Source organism: Lissotriton vulgaris, chromosome 1_2 (assembly GCF_964263255.1).
Source record: "Lissotriton vulgaris chromosome 1_2, aLisVul1.2, whole genome shotgun sequence".
Lineage (NCBI taxonomy): Eukaryota > Metazoa > Chordata > Amphibia > Caudata > Salamandridae > Lissotriton > Lissotriton vulgaris.
Genome location: NC_141686.1, coordinates 106,586,422 through 106,605,277, shown reverse-complemented (window position 1 = coordinate 106,605,277; position 18,856 = coordinate 106,586,422). Strand labels below are relative to the sequence as shown.

The 18,856-nt window shown below is 43.4% G+C and overlaps 1 protein-coding gene across 4 annotated transcripts in view; it reads left to right on the top strand.

The window, feature by feature from the left end:
• The window catches only part of BCL2L14 (BCL2 like 14), a 303,081-nt gene that overhangs the window by 241,049 nt on the left and 43,176 nt on the right, over positions 1-18,856 (top strand). For all 4 annotated transcript variants that reach the window (XM_086952930.1, XM_086952933.1, XM_086952931.1 and 1 more), the window contains 2 exons: positions 8,067-8,134; positions 11,111-11,380. In XM_086952930.1, coding sequence (XP_086809056.1) covers positions 8,067-8,134; positions 11,111-11,380 — 338 coding nt within the window. The remainder of the gene's footprint in view (positions 1-8,066; positions 8,135-11,110; positions 11,381-18,856) is intronic.

Here is an 18,856-nt window from a genome sequence, read left to right as displayed (position 1 = left end):
GTAAATTCAAATGCCGCTCGTGGGCTTGCAGCACGTGTTGTGCCACCCACAGGAGCGGCCTTGTAAAAGAATGTCTACGGGTCGGTCATTGCGAGACCCACGTGCAGTCCTGTACTGTCACGCCGGCTGCGCAGGTATCCCTACTTGCCAGCCCCTCCAACCTTCCCTTAACTTCATGTTAGTCACCCCTATGGTAGGCCCATGGGCAGGGTGCATTGTAAGTGTAAGGTAGGACACGCCTGACCAAGTTGGCATGTCCTGATAGTGAAGTGCCGCCATCTTCGTGCTTCACTATTGCGAGGTAGCCTGCTCTCCGTTGGATAGAATGGGCCGCCGGGATTGTTAACGCTATAATCCTAGCTGGCTCGGGGAGCATGGTGCAATGTCGAGTTTGGTATCCCTGAACTCGGGGTTTAATTACGCATCCGTTGGTGTGGATGGTTTTTGGACTCTGGGTTCGAAAATAGTACTTTCAGAAAGTGTCTATTTTCTTGTCTAACCATATCTGGTCTCTGCTGGTCTTACGTGTGTGTGACAGGAGCTGGGTGGCTCCAAGAGGTCTGGATGAGTCAGTGTGGGATGAGTGGGACATTTACGTTGAGAGTAGGGGGAGAGTAGTTGTTGATAGCCTGCCTTGCCTGATACAATGCTGGCTCCACCTCCTGCCAAGCGACTGATGGCTCTGTGCCTGCCATGGACGATCCTAGCCCCACCTCCTGCCAGGAGGGCGATAGTTCTGCTCCTGCCAGTATCAATGCTGGCTCCACCTCCTGCGGGGCGTCGGAGGACCCGGCCCGGCTCAGTGAATAAGCCAGGTGCTACTGCCTGGCTCCACCCCCCACAGACCCGGGATGTTGGAAAATCCCCGGCATAGACAAAGGGATCAAAGACGAAAAGGGGTATAAGAGAAGGACCCCTGAACTCGGAAATCAGATCACTTCTGACAAGGAACCCTGTAACCAAGGACAAGAAGCCTGCTGATCTAAAGGACTGCCTACCCCTTCTGCCAGTGTGCTGTTGTTGGGGGAATCCTGCAGTGCTTCTTTATTTTTGCCAAGGAACCAGGAGAGAGGAACTGTGTGTGTACTCTCACGCTTGCTAAGAAAATCTCCAAGGACTGGAAGAGTGCCAGTCTCCTGCTGAAGTCACAGGGCTAAAGGACTTCATCTGCTAAAAGTGCTATTTGCTGGAAGTGTGAATCCAGCACCTCTGAAAGGACCAGCAATCACGACGATCGGACGCTGGGCCCAACCGACGCCAGCAGCAACGCCAGTGAGTGGGAGTACGGCTCTAACTCCAGAGGACCTCGTGTCTGCCCCGCTGCTGATCGCATCAACCGTGTGCCCTTCGACGCCGTGAGCGCTGCTCACTCTGTGCAACTGCATCATCGACAACGCCTGCTGAGGCCTGATCGACACCGAAGACGTGACGCCGGATTGCTCGACGCCGCTGATCATCGTGTGCTTCATTTTCCTAAGGTACTGTGTTGTTGGGGGTCCGTGTGACTCCAGGCCCGACGTAGCGCTCCTCGCGGTCGACGCCGAACCTGTGGATTATCTTTGCCCCGGCGTGGTGTAGCTCCCGTGTGAGTTACCCTGTTGCTAAGAACTGTGTTTCCAAGAAGAAGATTTGCTTGATACTAAAAGACTTTTTCGTGCTACAGAAGAAACTACCTTTGAACTATCCTTTTTCCTTCCCAAACGTATTTATTCCGATTGTGTACAGTTTTGCCGTTATTTTGGTCTTGTGCTAAGCCTTATATAAAAATACTTATTTTTATAATACTACGGTGTCGTGTCCATTTGTAGCGTATTCACGGTGTTACTGTATGTGGTCATAATTGCTTAACGCACAGCCTCTGAGATAAGCCTGTTCTGCTCTGCCAAGCTACCGAGGGGGTGAGCAGGGGTTATCGAAGGGTGTGATCCCCTTGCCCTGACTAGAAAAGGAGTGTCCCTATTTGTCAGAAGTGCATACCTCTGCCAACTAGAGACAGCCGGTTCTAACAGTATTGATGTCCCCCAATGCCATTATCGGGTGCTAGGGCACCCGGCGTGATTTTCTCAACACGGGATGTCGCGACCTTTCTCAGTGAGAAAGCTGCCACTCTGGTAGAAAATATAATCGAGCGGCAGCAAAGAAGCACCCTCTGGCATGTCACGTGGTGCTGTTTGTGCTGATCTTGCAGCATGTACAAGCTCATGGCGCTAAAAATCAGCATTAGCAGCGCAACGTGCTAATTTCAGTTCGCTCACGGAACTCCGCAGAAACTTGCGGAGTTCCCATGTAACTCTGGAGTGAAACTCCAAGATATGCCCACCCCTATTTTGAAACAATTGTTAATTATCATAACCTCTGCAAAAAAATGGCACGTGCAGATACCTGTTCCTTTGACAAATACAGATGTTGATAAACACTGCATCAGAAAATACAGGTGTAACCAAAGCATTTCCTTTAAACTGTTTACACTTGAAAAATGAACTCGACCGCCAACTGCACGTGAAGCCTTTATTGGTGAGCTTTGAGGATGGTTGACCTCCAAACACAATTACAGGATCTAGTTGACTAAGTTCTGATGGTGAGTCCTGTGTGTTAATTGCATGTGAACATAACATTAGAGAAACCAATCAGCCACAAAATGAAATGATTCCGACTGACGTTCAAGGCTGATTCCATTCTATGAAAAGTTTCTCTTTTGGATTTGAAGAGAAAAGAATAATATGTTTGTGCAGACTTGTAGGTGGCACAAGCAAAGTGATCTCTTCTCGACCTCCCCACCAAATATTCCACCTTGGGTTGGAAGGTATTCGTGGTGGTGTTGAGACTTATAGAAGAACTTCTAGTGCTTGAAGAGCATGGTACTATTGATCGACATATGGTTGGGTTTAGGAACAATCCATTTCAGGATATTTTTAATATTGGAGAGCTGGAGGAAAGATGTATAAATTAAGTAATTGTAAAAACAGAAAGAAAGAGGTGTAGGGTGTTCCCCTACAGATTGAAGTACTATGCATAGGAGGCTTGAAAAACAGACTTCAGATGATATGAGGGCTGGGAGGCAGGACGAAGGATAACCGGGTAAACAAGGTATATTAAGAATGCACATATGGAGGGAGGGCAAGCGGGTGTGACCTGCAAGATGGCGGACTAGCTGTGCTCTCTATCTCTGGTGGCCCAGCTTGAATCAGACTACTATCCTGCCATCCATTAGTCATAACTTCACTATGCCTTCTCCTTGCCGAGGGTGGGAGAGGATGGGGGGGAAGGAGGGGGGAGGCGGCGGCAATGGAAGCGGTAATGGCCTTCTTGGAACCTTGGGCAAGGCTCACTGCCGGAGTGTGGCTGAGGCAGCCTCTGCTGCAGGCAACATAGCGGCGGCTGAGAGGTGACGCCGTCCACTGGCTGGGATGAAGTGGAGGCTTCGAAACGAAGCTGCCAGGCGGCTAAGGGGCTTGCCGTGTCTAAATTCTTCTTCCTCCCTACAATCTAACTTGGTGCCTTGTGGTGGGGTCCACCGCGGATGGTCTGGTGTCTGCCTGAGCAGAGGGGCTGGACTATACTTACGGTAGCCCCTGAGATGTTGAGAAGAGCGGGCTGCTTTGGAGCGGCTTTGTGGTGCAGCTCCCTCTGTAATTGTACGAGGAATTCGCTACTGGACTAGATCACTGTGCCACACCGGCATTGTGGAAAGAGTGCAACAACCTACGCTTCATGGGATTCCCAGATGGTGCCAACATGGGTGCCTTATTGAATCATTGTTTCCTTATTTTTTCTGTTTATATTGATTGTGCAAAGGAGTCACAGGCGCAATTGCCTATTTGTGGTTTTGGAGATCCCCTCCCGTATGCACAGTACACTACTTTTACACCATGGTGCAGTCCAGACCCCTAGGGTCCTCCGGTCTTCGTCTTACCCTGGAATGTAAATGGAATGGACAATAAAGTTGAGCACTGTCTGGTGGCATAATACCTTAAAAGACTGCAGCCTGATATGGTCCTCCTCCAGGAGACACATCTACAGGGGATCCAATGTTGATTCTTGGGACGGGGTGAATATATTATCCTGACTCATGCGGGATTCTCTTCTGGGTCCAGGGGGTTGCAATCTTGATCAGGATAAAAAATACTTTTCGGGTGACTAAAATATGGTTAGATTCTTGTGGCAGATATGCAGCGGTGCAGAGTTACTGGGGATGGATTGAAATTACCTTGTTAATAGTATATGCTCCTCTTAAATTACGGGCTCCTACCCTGGCTTAGCTTACTGAAATACTCTTGGAATCGACCTCTCTGCTTTATATTTTGGGTACAGACCTAGACCACTCCATGGCCCCCAGAGTGACTGCCCAAGCCACGGTATTGGGCACTCCAATACCTTGGGTTTATCTGACATGTGGCGGTGCAGAAACCCATCGGATAGAAAGTATTCCTATTTTACGGTGGCTCACAAGGTTTACTCCAGGCTGGATTCTGTTTGTCCATATTATGGAGGTAGGGGAGGGGCTACACGCAGAGTATATGGCACACGGCCTGTCTGATAATTTGTCCTTGTTGGTAAGGCTTGGACCCCTTGAGTGGCTGGTCCTTTAGATGGAAATTAAACGCCAGTGACTTGCGAGATCTGGAGGAGGCCAAGGAACTGCAGGTTGACACTGAATTATATTTCTGTGAAAACCTTTCCTCCACAATCCTCTTTTGGGAGGCATGCAAGACTGTGTTTCGAGACTGGACTCCGAACCGGATGGCGCAGAAGAAAAGGGAAGTTGCAGAACTTGAGGATCTGGAGGCCCAGATCCTGTTCTTGAAAGGGAAGTCTGGGTCTACGACTGATTCCCCTTATTCTTAGACAGATAGCCACCAAACCGATTGAATATCAAGTTTTTGCACAGGAAAGGGCCAAAAAACAAAAGATGGCTATGCAGCACTGCCTCAAAGAGACTCGGGGATAAGGTGGGTAAGCTCCTTGCATGGCTGAGTAGATGTGAAATGGAAACCCGTTTGATGTATGCCCTGGTAGGTCAATCTGAAGATTCCTGTATCAGAGGCAAGTATAGCCGAAGAGTTTGTACACTATACATTGTTTTATGAGGCCCGGCCTCTTGATGATCCCAATAGCATTGCATGATACTGGGCTGCAATCCTAACACTGTTCTGGTTGCCGAGTACTGAGAGACCCTAGAAAGAGAGTTAACATTAAGTGAGGTACAGGCAGCTATTGATTAATTGCGGCCAGGCAAGCTGCTGGGACAAAACTGCGTTTCTTCTGAGTTTTTCAAACACTACCCCAGACAGCTGGGTCCGCATTTGCTGAACCTGTTCAGGGAGGTGGGAGAACAGTGGTTGTTGCCTCTAAGCCTGCGTATTGCTGCTATAACAGTGATTTGATGGAAGGTAAGCCACGGGAGCTGTGCGATTCAACTTGCCCGATGTCGCTACTAAATGTAGAACTCCAAATTCTGGCCATGATTTAACACAGCTTCTGCAGTTTCACACCCTGGGCATATAGGGATCAATCCAGATTCTTGTCCGGGAGGTCCACGCAGCTCAACCTAAGGCGCATGCACAATTGGTTGTCGACCGTGCAGGGCAGACAGGCTTCCAATATTTTTCTCTGACTTGACTTGACATTTGATGCGGTACATTGGCCCTTTCTTGAACAGATGCTTTAGAGATTTGGTCCAAACTACTGAAGATGGGTGGCAGTGCTGTATCCGGAGCCAGTAGCAGCAGTTAGAGTGAATGGGGTATTGCCCTTTGTGCTCCTGATTTGAGTAGGGGACTTGACAGGGATGCCCCCTGTCCCTGCTCTGATTTGCCCTAATGGTGGAGTCCCTTGCCTTTATGGTGAGACCACATCCCAATTTCCATGGATTCAGTCCATCTGACCCAGACGAGTCTGCGGAAAAGATCTCTTTATGCAGACGACCTCCTTTTGTATATCACTGAGCTGAAAACCACTATTTTGGCTCCCTTTTTTTGGGTTAATATGGGCTGCACTTGGGATAAAGGATTAATTAATTAGGACAAGTTGTTGCTTTACTCCCCATGGGGTCAGGCGGATCAATAATCCCTCCTTCAGGGGTTGAGGGTGGTTTCCGATGGCTTTAAGTACGGTGGGATTTTCTTAACACCACAGAAAGAGCCCCGGTTTTGCCGCAATCTTGAGAGGGTGATCCTGAATTTCTAAGCAGATGTGCGTTTGCGTGGCTTCCTCTTTTCTTTGATGGGATGGGCAGCCCTCTTTAAAATTATCATGCTCCCCCCAGATTTTTACATGGCGGCAGAGAAGGTCACCTTCCACGGTAGGGGGATGTCCCTGCATACTTCACAAGGTGTGGGAGAGCTGGATGGGGTATTTAGTTATAGGTTTTATATAACGCTAGCTAGACCCGAGGGTATTGGAGCGCTATACATAAAAAGAAAAAATAAACAAAGGTTTACATAAAATGAGAGACAAATAGGTTCAAATACAAGCATAAATGGATACAAAGAGAATTGTTAAGCAATAAGGGAGGTTACTGTATATGGTCCATGAGAACAGCAAGAGTTCAGTAAGTAAATTACATATTTGACAACTAGAGCAATTAAACAACCGACTGTCACAAAGTGTCTAGTCATAAGGCGAGTGAGCCGTTGGAACAAACTTGCGTTATCGTGCATGTTAAAGTATTTGTTGAGGAGAAGGAGTTTACTGGACCCTTTTGAAGCAGGAGTAGGAGGGGTTGCATCAGATATGTAATGTAATGTAATGTAAATTGATACTTGTATAGCGCACTACTCACCCGCAAGGGTCTCAAGGCACTTGTACGAATACCGCTGTGGAACCCATCCTGGCTTTCCCTGTGAGGCGTCCACTCCTGGGCTCCCTCAAGGTGGAGGCCAGGCATCCTTAGCGTTGTGGGGGCCGTTGTGGAGATTAAGCAAGCTATTGCCCAGAGTTGCAGAGTGGGACTCCATGATTGGAATAGGCACCGAGGCGAGAATTATCAGGACCTTGGAATTTTTTAGCCCAAGACCCGCCGAGGCGGGGAATCAAACCCTGGTCCCGGGCTAGCCCTCTGCATCAGGGTCTGCCGCTCTAATCTGATATCTGGATGGCAGTCCTGGACTCACCTGAATTCAGGAGACCTAATTGGTACTCGTACACCCGGGGTTGACAGGATGTCATTTGAGTATACAACTTTCTTCTCTCCAGTGTGGATGCTTTCTATTTTGTGGGCATCATAGTGGGAATTGTTATGCGCTCCATTTGTATTTGCACAACATTGGCGCATGTCATGCTCCACTGTAATTTTCTTTCTTTTTGCTTATTTCATAAAAATACATTTTTTTTTTAAAGAAAGCGCGTATTGGCAAGAATAATCTAATACAAGCGGATGAGAGATACACCGTGATGATCTGTACATGCGGGTGAGAGAAGGGTCTGTGAAAGAGTTGAGTGAGAAAGGATGATGCTAGACAATCCCGTCCTCCTACGGCAGGACATGGGCTACTAAGAGAATGTTGAAATGATCAGTAAAATGCTGCTTATATGAAAACTGGAATGACCGGCAGGAATAAGATATATTATATGGATTTGAAAGGGAGGGGCCCAGGAAAAAGAAATGAGTCCGTTTGGAGCAGGCAAGCTCCCTTCTTATGTCCTATAGATGCCAAGATAAATTTAGGCCACTTACTCTGCAAGTAAACGGGGATGTTTACGGAGATGTCGTAGAGTAACTTGATCATTTGAAAGCTTTCAAGTCCCTTATAACTGTGGGTACCAAATTTCTGAATAGGTTTATAAAAATACAATTCATTAGGTGACTTGCTTAAGAGTACCTTATTTTACTGTTACAAAGCTGCATTTGTGGTAAAATCTCCCCAGTTAGTTGAGGGTTTTTTGGCGTGCCCTAAAATCTACAATGGTGGTGTGCAAAAGGTTCCCTTAAATTTGATCAGATTTATAGTTGGTTGTGAATGATGGTATATCAATGGAGTTGTTTGTGAGAATTTTTGACTTGTCATAGAGGATAAATGTAAAGGTAAGATCCTAGCATTGCATCATTTATATTGTTTGCATTTCAGATGACGAAGCACTAATCCAACGAATTGCCGCCGTGTTGAGAGAGTCTGGGGACCGCTTGCAAGAGGAGGTAAGTGTGTTATCCTCAAATTTGTCCTCTAATGCTCGGGAATACTCTGCATTAGTTGCTTTTATACAGACCATTACCTCTAGTCCATTTCTTTTAGGCTTACTCAAGATAGCAGAAAATATATTGTGGAGTTGTCCAATTCAAGATGGATGGATATCTGAAAGCAGGACCGGGGAACTGCTTTGTAGCTTCAAAGTAGTAAAACATGATTTTAATGTAAATGGAATAATTGGGTAATATAGAGTAGGAAATTGGGTTACTGGTTGAGGGGGGTGAAACCCTATTCAAGCAGCAACCACTAGTCTGGTTGGGGTAAAACTCAAGCAAACCCCAAATTACCCAGTGCTCAACCCTTGGTAGCTTGGCACAAAAGACCATTGGCTTAACTTTGAGACCATGTGTAGAGTATTTATGCAGCACTTCAAACCGAAATAAAGTGAAAAAACTACACCAGAAAAATCCCATTCCAATAAAAAAAATAGAGTAAAACGTATTAAGTTATTTGAGACCAAACATCTAATCAGTAGAACCCAAGATAAATATTTAAGTGAAAATATGCTTAGAATCACAAAGCGACAACTGCGGTTATCTGTCATGCCGGATCAGGACAAAGTTACAAGTGCATGCAAACATTTATCTAAATGGGGATATGCTAAAAATTCTGGCATTGTTCTGGCCCTCTAGGACCGACTTAAAACCCTAGTCTATCGGATTAGGCCAATGTCTGCAAGAGCCTTGTGAACTAAGCAAAATGTTTTGAAGTTATTGTGCTGAAGTATCAGGAACCCAAAAGGTGGATAATGGATTGGCATTTGTGTTGGCAACTATCCACCCTGCCACATTTTGCACGTGTTGCATCAGTCAACATGTATTGGGGAAGCAGAAATTATGGCATTCTGTTTTGGCAGTCTGTGTTTGGGCTTCGGTAGAAATGGCAACGTTTTTAAAATGATAATTGAAGTAGAAAATATTTTTATTGATTCGTATGGGCAGGCTACTGGAGACATTTCCTTACACTTGTCATATCGTCCACTACTCCCTTTTCTATATATCGGCAAAAAACAATCCACTCTTCTTCCAGCTCTCTCCAACCTCTCCAGACCCTATATATTCCAAGTAAAAAAAAAGTTGGTAATTTGACCTTTCATTATAAATCAAATTTGTGGATTTGAATGCTTAAAATTTAAATTAAGACAAAGAATGTAGATTTCAGGCGCAGAACAGAGTACGGAGGCTGCTACTTAGAATTGCTATTATTTTTATAAACCTATTCAGAAATTTCACAAATTCATTTAAGTTGCACCAACCTAACAAATCAAAACTAACCAGCTATCGTCCGTAAACCAGTTAAAATATATTTTAACTATTCATTGCTTATTGGTAACTAGATTATAAATTAAATCACTGCAACACAGTTCTCGTGAATTCTTTGTCAGTGGTACATTTTGTACAATTTATTTCAGCAATGAAGTGGTTTGAGTATTAAAATCCTTAGGAACTACTTTGGCAAGCACTGTTAAAGAAAATGTTGCCAATAATATAATCGGGGCCCAAAGCAACATTATGATGTTGGTGTTCTTAATACATGACATGTTAAGGTAGAATTGGTGCTCAAAGTCACTTCATACAAATTTGTTTACTTTATCTTCTCCCATTTCCCTTTCATGAATATGAAACTGCATAGCATATCCCCTACGTTTATTGATTGAAAACGAATTTCGAAAAGGAAATCCTTTAATGAAAAAAGGTGGCGTCCACATAGCAGGGTGTTTTTGATATCACAAACATCTTGTAAGAAAAAAGTTTCTTTAGTTGTCTGTGTTCTAATCATGATATTAAAATTACTTGTAAAATATGTAAGTGTAAGACATTGTATAAATGGCATTTTCTGATAGGATTGCACCTCTAACTTGTAAAATAAACTAGAATAAATGTATACTAGATATAATGTACTTTGTATTGTGTTTTATGAAATACTTAAACTAAAAATGTATATAGTATGCATTCAATGGATCATTTACCTCCAGTGCTTCTAAATCTGTTGCCCCCTATGTTTCTTGTTTAGCTGTGGGTGTGATGGATACATGGAACCATGATACCGGCATGAAAGTTTGGTATGCCTGGTGGTTTCACATATGGTAGTCTAATATAGCCTTATAGCCCTACCCAGCGGGCTATACCAGCCATTAAAGGCCCCCCCAAAGTTAAAGGACCAAGCCGAAGGCGGGCACATTAAACAAGTGAGTGCTCCAGTCTTTTTAATGGCCTGTAGAAGCCTGTAGCTCCAACATTCCAATGTTGTACTTTATAGCTGTTGCTGTGAGCAAAGGCCTCACTGAGCCAGAGGGGGATTCCAATCGCCTCGAGCTCCATGAGTCCTTTTTTATTTGTTCGGACATTCTGCCCTCTAGTGGCGGAATGTTCTAATAGCCTTATATCCCTCTGTAACTGGGCTATACCAGCATTCAAGTTCTGCTTCTTTGTTAAAGACCCTCACCTTGTGTCTTTAACGCTGGAGCGGGCCTTTAATGACCAGTATAGGCCGATCAATGGAGCTCCCAGCATTCCGGGGTTCTAATATAGCCTTAGAGCCCGGCTTTACCGGCCATTAAAGGTCCGCTCCAGCGTTCAACTTGGTCCTTTAACAAGGAAGCGGGCATTTAATGGCCGGCACAGCCCTCTACGGAGGACTTTTAGGCTATTAGAACTTTCTGCCCTCTACTAATCATTAAAAACAAAGGCTTCTGGGAGCCTGAAAGGGTTTAATTCCCCTCCAGCTTCTTGAGGCCTTTGTTCATAACTAGAGCTGTGAAATGAAAAAAAGATAGGAATGTTTCTCTCCGGGCTTCTACCAGCCAGTTGTCTTCAATGGAGTGCTCAACATTCCAATGTTCTAATAACTGATATTGACCCATTTGTTTCGGTTCAAAGAAGGTGGGTTTGCTGTTAGGGACTGAACAGTTTCTGTTTTTTCAGATTAAATCGGACAAGACCTTGTACCAGGGCATCTGCGAGCTGTTTACATCTTATAATTACTTCAAGAAAGTGACTGACCTGTATGTGGGAGATCAGGTGATCGAGGAAGAGGTGGAAATCCAGCAGCAGAGTGTGAAAATTGCATTTGCTATGGACATCACTACCAAGCTCACTGCCATTGACCACCACCCGATGAACAAAGTACTGGGATTTGGGGTTAGGTACCTTAAGGAGAAGTTCAGCCCCTGGATCAAAGAGCATGGAGGATGGGTAAGGCAAAATAATAAATTGATCATAGGATAATGTGATATATGCTCAGAAAAGTAATTGTCTGTCCTTTTAAGTGTCCTTCTATTCTAGCTTCAGGGTTCAGTACATGGACAATTAAGACACCTTATATTTTTGATCTGGCATAGTCAAAGGATGTTAATTTGGGACTGTTGAGGGTTTGGTTTTCCAGTAAGACTTATCTGCACCCTGCATATTATTTTTTAAAAAAATTCACTGAAATAACCAAAGGTTTTAGTGGCGTAAAACATCAGTTAACTAGAACTGGTGATTTCAGTCTTAACTAAATTAACTATAACTTGCCCCCTTGCCATGCAGTGTTCTCATCAATTATGTTATTTTCAAATGTTATCAATGATGTTATAGAACATGTGAAGAGATGTAATTTTTGAGGTCATAAGCAGTGCATGACGAGGTATGCCTTTTAATACAAGACATTAATGGTTTGAAGAAGGTGGGTCATCTCTAATCAGTTTCTTACTTCTCTTAAATTTGTGCTGTGTTAGGGTAGTTTTTGTTTGCCTTTGCTCTGGAGACTAAATTACTCTGACTCCTTTCACAACCTCTAATCTTTTTTTACTCTTTTTGGCGTTGAAGGGGAATCCAACAGAACTTTGCATGATTGGTTCAATAGACTAACAGAGCACTGACTTTTACTTTTACATTTGTGAATTTATTCACAAGGGGAGGTCCTCGGATGCAGCTGCTGTGGTCTCGCTGAAAAACGGAGTTCAATATATTCTGTATGGTTTATATCATATTGCTGCACTCTTGGTGTATATATTAAACCTGATTTCAAATGGCAGTTGATAGAAATGGAAGGTTGATAAAGATTGTTAGCCATTTGTTTAGGACAGGCCCAGCAGTTAAGGCAATGGAACAAAATGGAGTCTAGTATTCAACTCTTAACTCAAGACGACATTCGAAAGTAAGTGATCCTCCCTCCTCTCTGGAGAAACCGACTCCGTTGGGGTAACACCTCCAGAGGTGTAAAGTTTTCCTTGACTACAGGCGGTTATGGTCTGTGCAGCCTTTCATTCATTGGCTGATCGAAAACACTCCAAAGGTGCTGGTTGGGACTACACATGAAATCAACGTGTAGAATTGTTACTGTTCTTGTCTTTTTAGGAGAACTCTTTGAAAGTTTCTCTCTAGGAATCTGGGAGATTTAGATGGTATATTGCACTTGGAGATTTCAACATCCTCAATGGTAACTCCAACGGAATCGCAAAATCCCAGGCAACATTTCAGCACGACAGCAGTCTGATTTTTATATTCCCACTTTTCCGCGTAAGAGGCACCTCCTTAGACCTCATTAGAACAAAATGAAGCCAGGTAATTAAGGAGCTTGTAGTTGTTGATTTATTAAGTCCATGGGCAGCTTCCTTTGAAGACTGTAGTCCCCAAAACCGTTTTAAGAGGACACACCCCGAGTGACATTTATTCGACTGCAGGAATACGAAATGCTAAGAAACTTGATGAAGTACGGATTCTGGTTCTCTGATGGATCCTGCCCCCCGTAGCAATTTGGAAATTAGCCTCTATGTCCCTTCTTCCATCCTTGCTGGAGGTCTGCAATTTATCACTCAAGCTGAAGACAGTCCCTTGGGCATTGAAGTAAGCTTCTTTGGATACCCTTGCTTATGAAGCCCTCAGCTGGCCACTAACCACTATCAGCCTATATCTATGTTGCCTTTTCCAGTCAAACTTCTGAGAGAAAGCACCAAACAAACAACTTCTCTCTTTTCTCAAGTAAAGAAAGCTTTTTGACTCCGTTCTGTCAGGTTTTCCCCCCAGGCTTGATAAAGACCACATTGGTGTCCATTCTGGATGAACTGCGTTTGTCAACCAAGGCAGATACCCTGCCTGCTTCTTTTAGACATCTTGTCAGCATTCAAAACCATCTCACGAGACTGCCTAATTGTGAGGTTACAAGAAGTGGGGGCACATTGGGCCTGCTCTAAATTGGATTACGTGCTCTCTCCAATCCAAGGCTGCAAGCAGTCTATTTGCCTTCTGTTCTGTCCAGCCACTCGGCAGGGAGTTCCTCATCGCTCATCACTGTTAAATGTGTGTGTACAACCTGTGGCCAATTTGATTTTTCTTTCATGTGTTACATGGACGATACATAATTGGTCATGTCTATTGAACACTACAACTTCACAGCCACCGGGTTTCAGGACTGTAAAATGGCAATGTCCCTTGGCTCTCAAATAACTATCTCGAATTCAATGCTGAAAACAGATTATAATCAAATCGAGGAGATGATCAGCTCTGGCACCTCTGCCACCTCTGCTAGACTTCTGACCTGCGGCTCTGGTATCAATGTAGAACACAGGCTTCCAATTTGATTACTTTCCTTCCATGGTTGGCCAAGTAAATCATCTTTCTTTGACCTGTTTTGCCTTGATGAGGATGTTGCTGAAAATCCTGGCCCTGGTACCCCTAAGACTTTTCACCCAAGAGATATCCATGCTACAATTCTTAATCGCCTACATTATTGTGGCTTTGCGCAGCTACTACGCTGCTAAGGAGGTTGGAACGTATTCAGACTGCTGCCGCTAAATGGGCACTGCACTGGCCCTGTAGTGCATCTGCCTCCGCAGCATTGAATGCTCTTTACTCCCTATTAAGAAGCCGATTATGTTTAGGTCACTCTGCATTGTATTTCATTATGTCCCACAGCCGTCCTTGACTCTGGATATGCTCTTGATGGCGGGAGCCAGGTTTTGTCGTTAAAAGCGAGGAGGTTGTTCCTTTTCTGTTCAGGTTATGAAGCTTTGAAATTCACTCTTGGTTGCTTTTAAGGCTTTGCCTGACTTCATGCAATTGAGAAGAGCCTTACGATTTGGCTACACACTCTAGTATGCCCCTGTTGACCGCAATCCCTCATGTGATTAACCCTAGTTCTAGTGCCAAGACCCAATGTGCTTTACATTTTTATTTACATTACATTACAAAAATATCCTTAATGTCTTAAGGAAAGAAAAGAATATGCCATAGAAACAATTTCACAAAATACCTAGAACGCCACAGATTGATATCTCAAATGAAAAATGTGAAGTTTTTGGCAAGTTTTTTTTTTACAAAATATTAACCCCGAAGAAGAGATTGAACAGGTCCTTTATTCTGTCAAAGAATTACTAGGGAAATTCTCTAACAAATGGTAAACATTTGACAGCATCTCTTGGTTCTCTCTAAAGAAAACAATGAGAAAGTTGTGCCTGTGCTCGCATTCTGAATAGCCCATTCCTCCCTTCCCAATCCAATCTTTAGTGACTCTAAAAATCTATTCTGTCAACAGGTCATTGATTGTTCTCTTCGGACCGGATCATTCCCAGAGTGTCTAGAGGAAAAAGGACGGGTCAAGCCTTGTTAAAGAAACTAGTCTACTTACATAGATTAAATAACTTCAAACCAGTGACTGTGCTTCCATTATTAGGCAAAATACTAATATTAACCCCACATTCACAACAAGCCTTTCTTACAGCTACAATTCCATCCAACTGGCAGGGCTTAATATTACATCCACTTTACAAAAAGGTTAACTGCTCAAATCCAGCAAATTATAGGCTAATCGCTTTATTGGACATCGAAGCTATGGCCTAAGCTCGTGTCTTGCCGGCAGAACTCGAAAACTGGATTACAGAAAACAGCACTCAGTCAGGCTTTAGATCCAGCTTCTCCACGACAGATAATATAATAGCGTTGTCCTACCGGTCGTGGAGAGCCACTTTGGCATCTACCTCTATTCTGCTGTTTTTTGGATTTCAGTGCAGCATTCAATAGTCAACCGAGGGACGCTATGCCACAAACTAAATTCCTGGAGGATACCATCTGCACTTCTTTCTGCACTGATGTCACTGCAGCAGAAAACCTGGGTGAGGATTAAAACAAGTGCCACAACTGTGTCTGCAAAAATTGCATCAAAAAGTGGTCTAAAGCAAGGCTGCGTATTAGCCCCACTACTTTTTAATCTTTACACCGCCAACTTGCCTAAAGAATTGGCAGGTTCAGCTTTGGTCGCCCCAAAATTGGGTGGCACACGACTACAGATCATGGAATATGCGGACAATATTATTATTATGAACCATACAAAAACAGGTCTACAAAGTGAGCTCACTGCCCTTAACACATACAATATAAAAAAACAATCTTCTGATGAATGAGTCAAAAACTAAAGTCATGATTTTTGGGAAGCATCAAAAAAAGAAAATCCTGTCTTGGCGAGCAGGTGATTTACATATAGTGACCTGCACTACCTATAATTATCTAGGAGTTTGGTTTAACGAAAGAGCAAATCATGTAGCCCATCTCAAACCTCTTCGGCCCAAAGGAGCAGGGGTTATACATAGTCTGAGGTGCTTGAATCAGCATTTGCACAGCCCTACAGCTGAGCCAATCTTAAGGGTCCTACGCACCAACCTGCTCCCAGCAGTATCTTATGGACATCTGGCTTTCCCTGGTAAAATGGATTCATTTCTTGTGAACTATCAAATAATGGCCTATAAGAAAATATTTTTGGCTCCCCAGCATGCAAGGAGGGCGAGGCAGAGACTTGAGCTGGGCCTGGCAAGTGCAGATCTTCATTGTCTAGGAGACGTAATTAAATTCTACATCTACAATCTGCGTGCACCAGCTCAATCCATGAAAGAACAATTGCAATCCGTGTTCACGGACAAACTCTCTCCTTGGTACAGACAGTTGCACTTGGCCATTTCCACATTGAAGATTGAAATCATAAACTTCTCTAATTCAATTATTCCCCTGTCAACTTGGAAAAAAACGATAAAAAGCCAAATTACTCTAGTGTCATTCGAGAGAGACCTTGCTCTGCTTCCCAAAAAACCACTCCATACAGCTCTGGATGTCTTGTATATCAAGGGGAAACCTCAACCATATTTTAATTACTCTCCAATCACAGACTTGTAATAAAATTATTTATATGAGGCAGTTAGCCCTTCCAATTCATGATCTTAACCCGCTGTGGGCTCGGAGGAACGGTCCGCTAACATGAAGGCTCTGCAGTTATCCACATGAGTCCTGGTTACATCTGCTACGTTGTCCTCATCTTGCCAACGATCGCCGACGTCTACTGGTACCAGTCTATCGGGAAAAGACAGTGAGACTTTGCAGGGAAGCATCTGTTTTGTGCTTCAGTAATAATTCAGCCCAAGTTCTAGCAAGGGCTGGGAAGTGTGTTAACACTATTTTAACTGCACTGCAGCATTAAGAAACAGACCAGTTCTATTCTCATTGCACAAATGAACGTTGATGAAAGTTAACTATTTGTAATAAGCATTGTAACACTTTTGTCTTTGTCTTTCATACTATACTCTTCCCTTTTGGACTAAACAGCTAATTGTGATATATTGCCATCAACCTGAATTGCTGCTTTTGGAATTGACATTTATTTCATATCGCCAGATTTTATAAACTTTTGTTAAACTTTTAAATTTTATTAGGTATCAATATGATGTTTTTAGGTTACGGTTTTAATTAACTGTATAATAAAAGAAGAACCCCACATTCACCTGGAGGAGCATATCAAAACAAAGACTTTTTAGAGTTAAATCAGACCATTGGGAAGGAAAGTGCTACACTAACTGCGCTGGAGGATGCCCTGGAAATGCTTTTTTTATTTACTTAAACCAAGGACTCCATCAAGCCATTTGATAAATACAGTGAAGCTTCACAATGTGTGAAAAGACAGATGTCCTGAACAATAAACACACAGCAGTGCATTTGCCCTTTGGTACATAACAGAATGCAAACAAAAAATGTAAAAAAATAGAAAGGAATGAAAACAGTCTCCAAACGCTTGCATACATGTTTTGTATATCGAGTGTTTTAAAAAAAAAAAAAATGCTCTAAACAAACATGGTATAGATAAGCCAGCCATTCCTTGTCTGGTCACCCTCCCAGGATACAAAATATAAAATCACATCTGCTTCCACCCGACGACAGCCAATCTCTGGACGATAAACTATGGGCAATTGTCTGTGAGGTGTGTGGGCCCATTGGGGCACAAGACTGAACCTCGCCTCCTCCCTGGTACTCTGTGCCTGAGATTACTGTGGACTTATCTTGTCACAAGATCTTAATGAGCCCGAAATATCCTACATTTTAAAAGTAACTGGTTGCAGTGAAGCATCAGTATCAACCTTATTGTTGCAACTCTCTCTAATTCAAGACTCTACTTTGGGAAGTGGGCTTCTAAAACATCCAGCTATCAGCTGTCCACCAATATCCTGTGTCACATAGCATTGACACACACCGATTCCTCAAACTATCAGTGACCCTCCCTGAGTGCCATGTAACTAGAAGATTCTACCATAACTAGTAGTAAGAACATGTTGTGTGGCGTTTTAGGCTCAGAGTGAATTTTCCTGATGCATGCCCTTACATAGGTAAAATTCACATTGCCCTAATATAGGCATAGAAATTAAGCCCTTATTTAGACCTAATCCATGCAGACCAAATACAGGCATGGCTACTTCCACCCATACCAAACGTCACAACGATTTCTTGGAAAAAAGGCTTAAGCAGTCAGGGGCCTTCCTTTGCTTGAATATAGATTTATCAAAGAACTCATGTATTTTGCAAAGAATGACTATTTCCATGGGGTTCTTTCCTGACGATATTATGCCCGACTTTATGTTAAACTATGGCATTCTTAGACTCCTTCAAGGTATAAATATACCTTCACTTGCTCTAGCAAGACAGTGGTTCGGAGCAGTTCGACTATCTACTTGCCCGACGCAGATCGCTACAGCAAGTTCCTAAGAAAGCCGACCCTCCAGCTGATGTACTGACCGAGAGACTGCCTTTCCCTCACCGAGAATCCAGCTCCAGTGTTTCCAAGCTCCCCTTGCGGGGTGTTGGGAAATCGAGTCCCGAGACTGAAATACCAGACCTCCTTTATTCAAAACTAAGGTATGGAGCTGATTAGAACCTAGAGAAAATTTGGATAGATTCTTTGCAAAGAAAACTAAAATCCTATGCTACATAATACTTACTAGTTACTGCGTACTAGACTTGGGTTAGTTACATTGGGGTAGGCGTATTTTAGAAGCACCAGTTGAGTATTTTCAGTCATTATTTATGTATGTATTTATATATGGTTTAGGAACCATACAATGCTCTTACAGTATTTTATAATATTGTTCTCGCTGTACGCGTTATACTTTGCAGTCTGCATTACGATTGTAGCACTTCACTTTTCTTGCATGAGAAAGAAGACTGTTCAATAAACCTTTTATTGAAAACGCCCATCTCTCTATTTCTCTGCAACTCTGTAGAAACTAAACATGCACGAGTGACTGAGTGAAATACTTATCTATTGTTTCCGCGACTCTAGAGATACATTTCTTATTCTTGGGGAACAAAGTTGTCATTTTTATGTGGTAGTCAGAAACTAATCCCTTCTTGTGAATTCGAGAAAGTTTCTAGTGACCT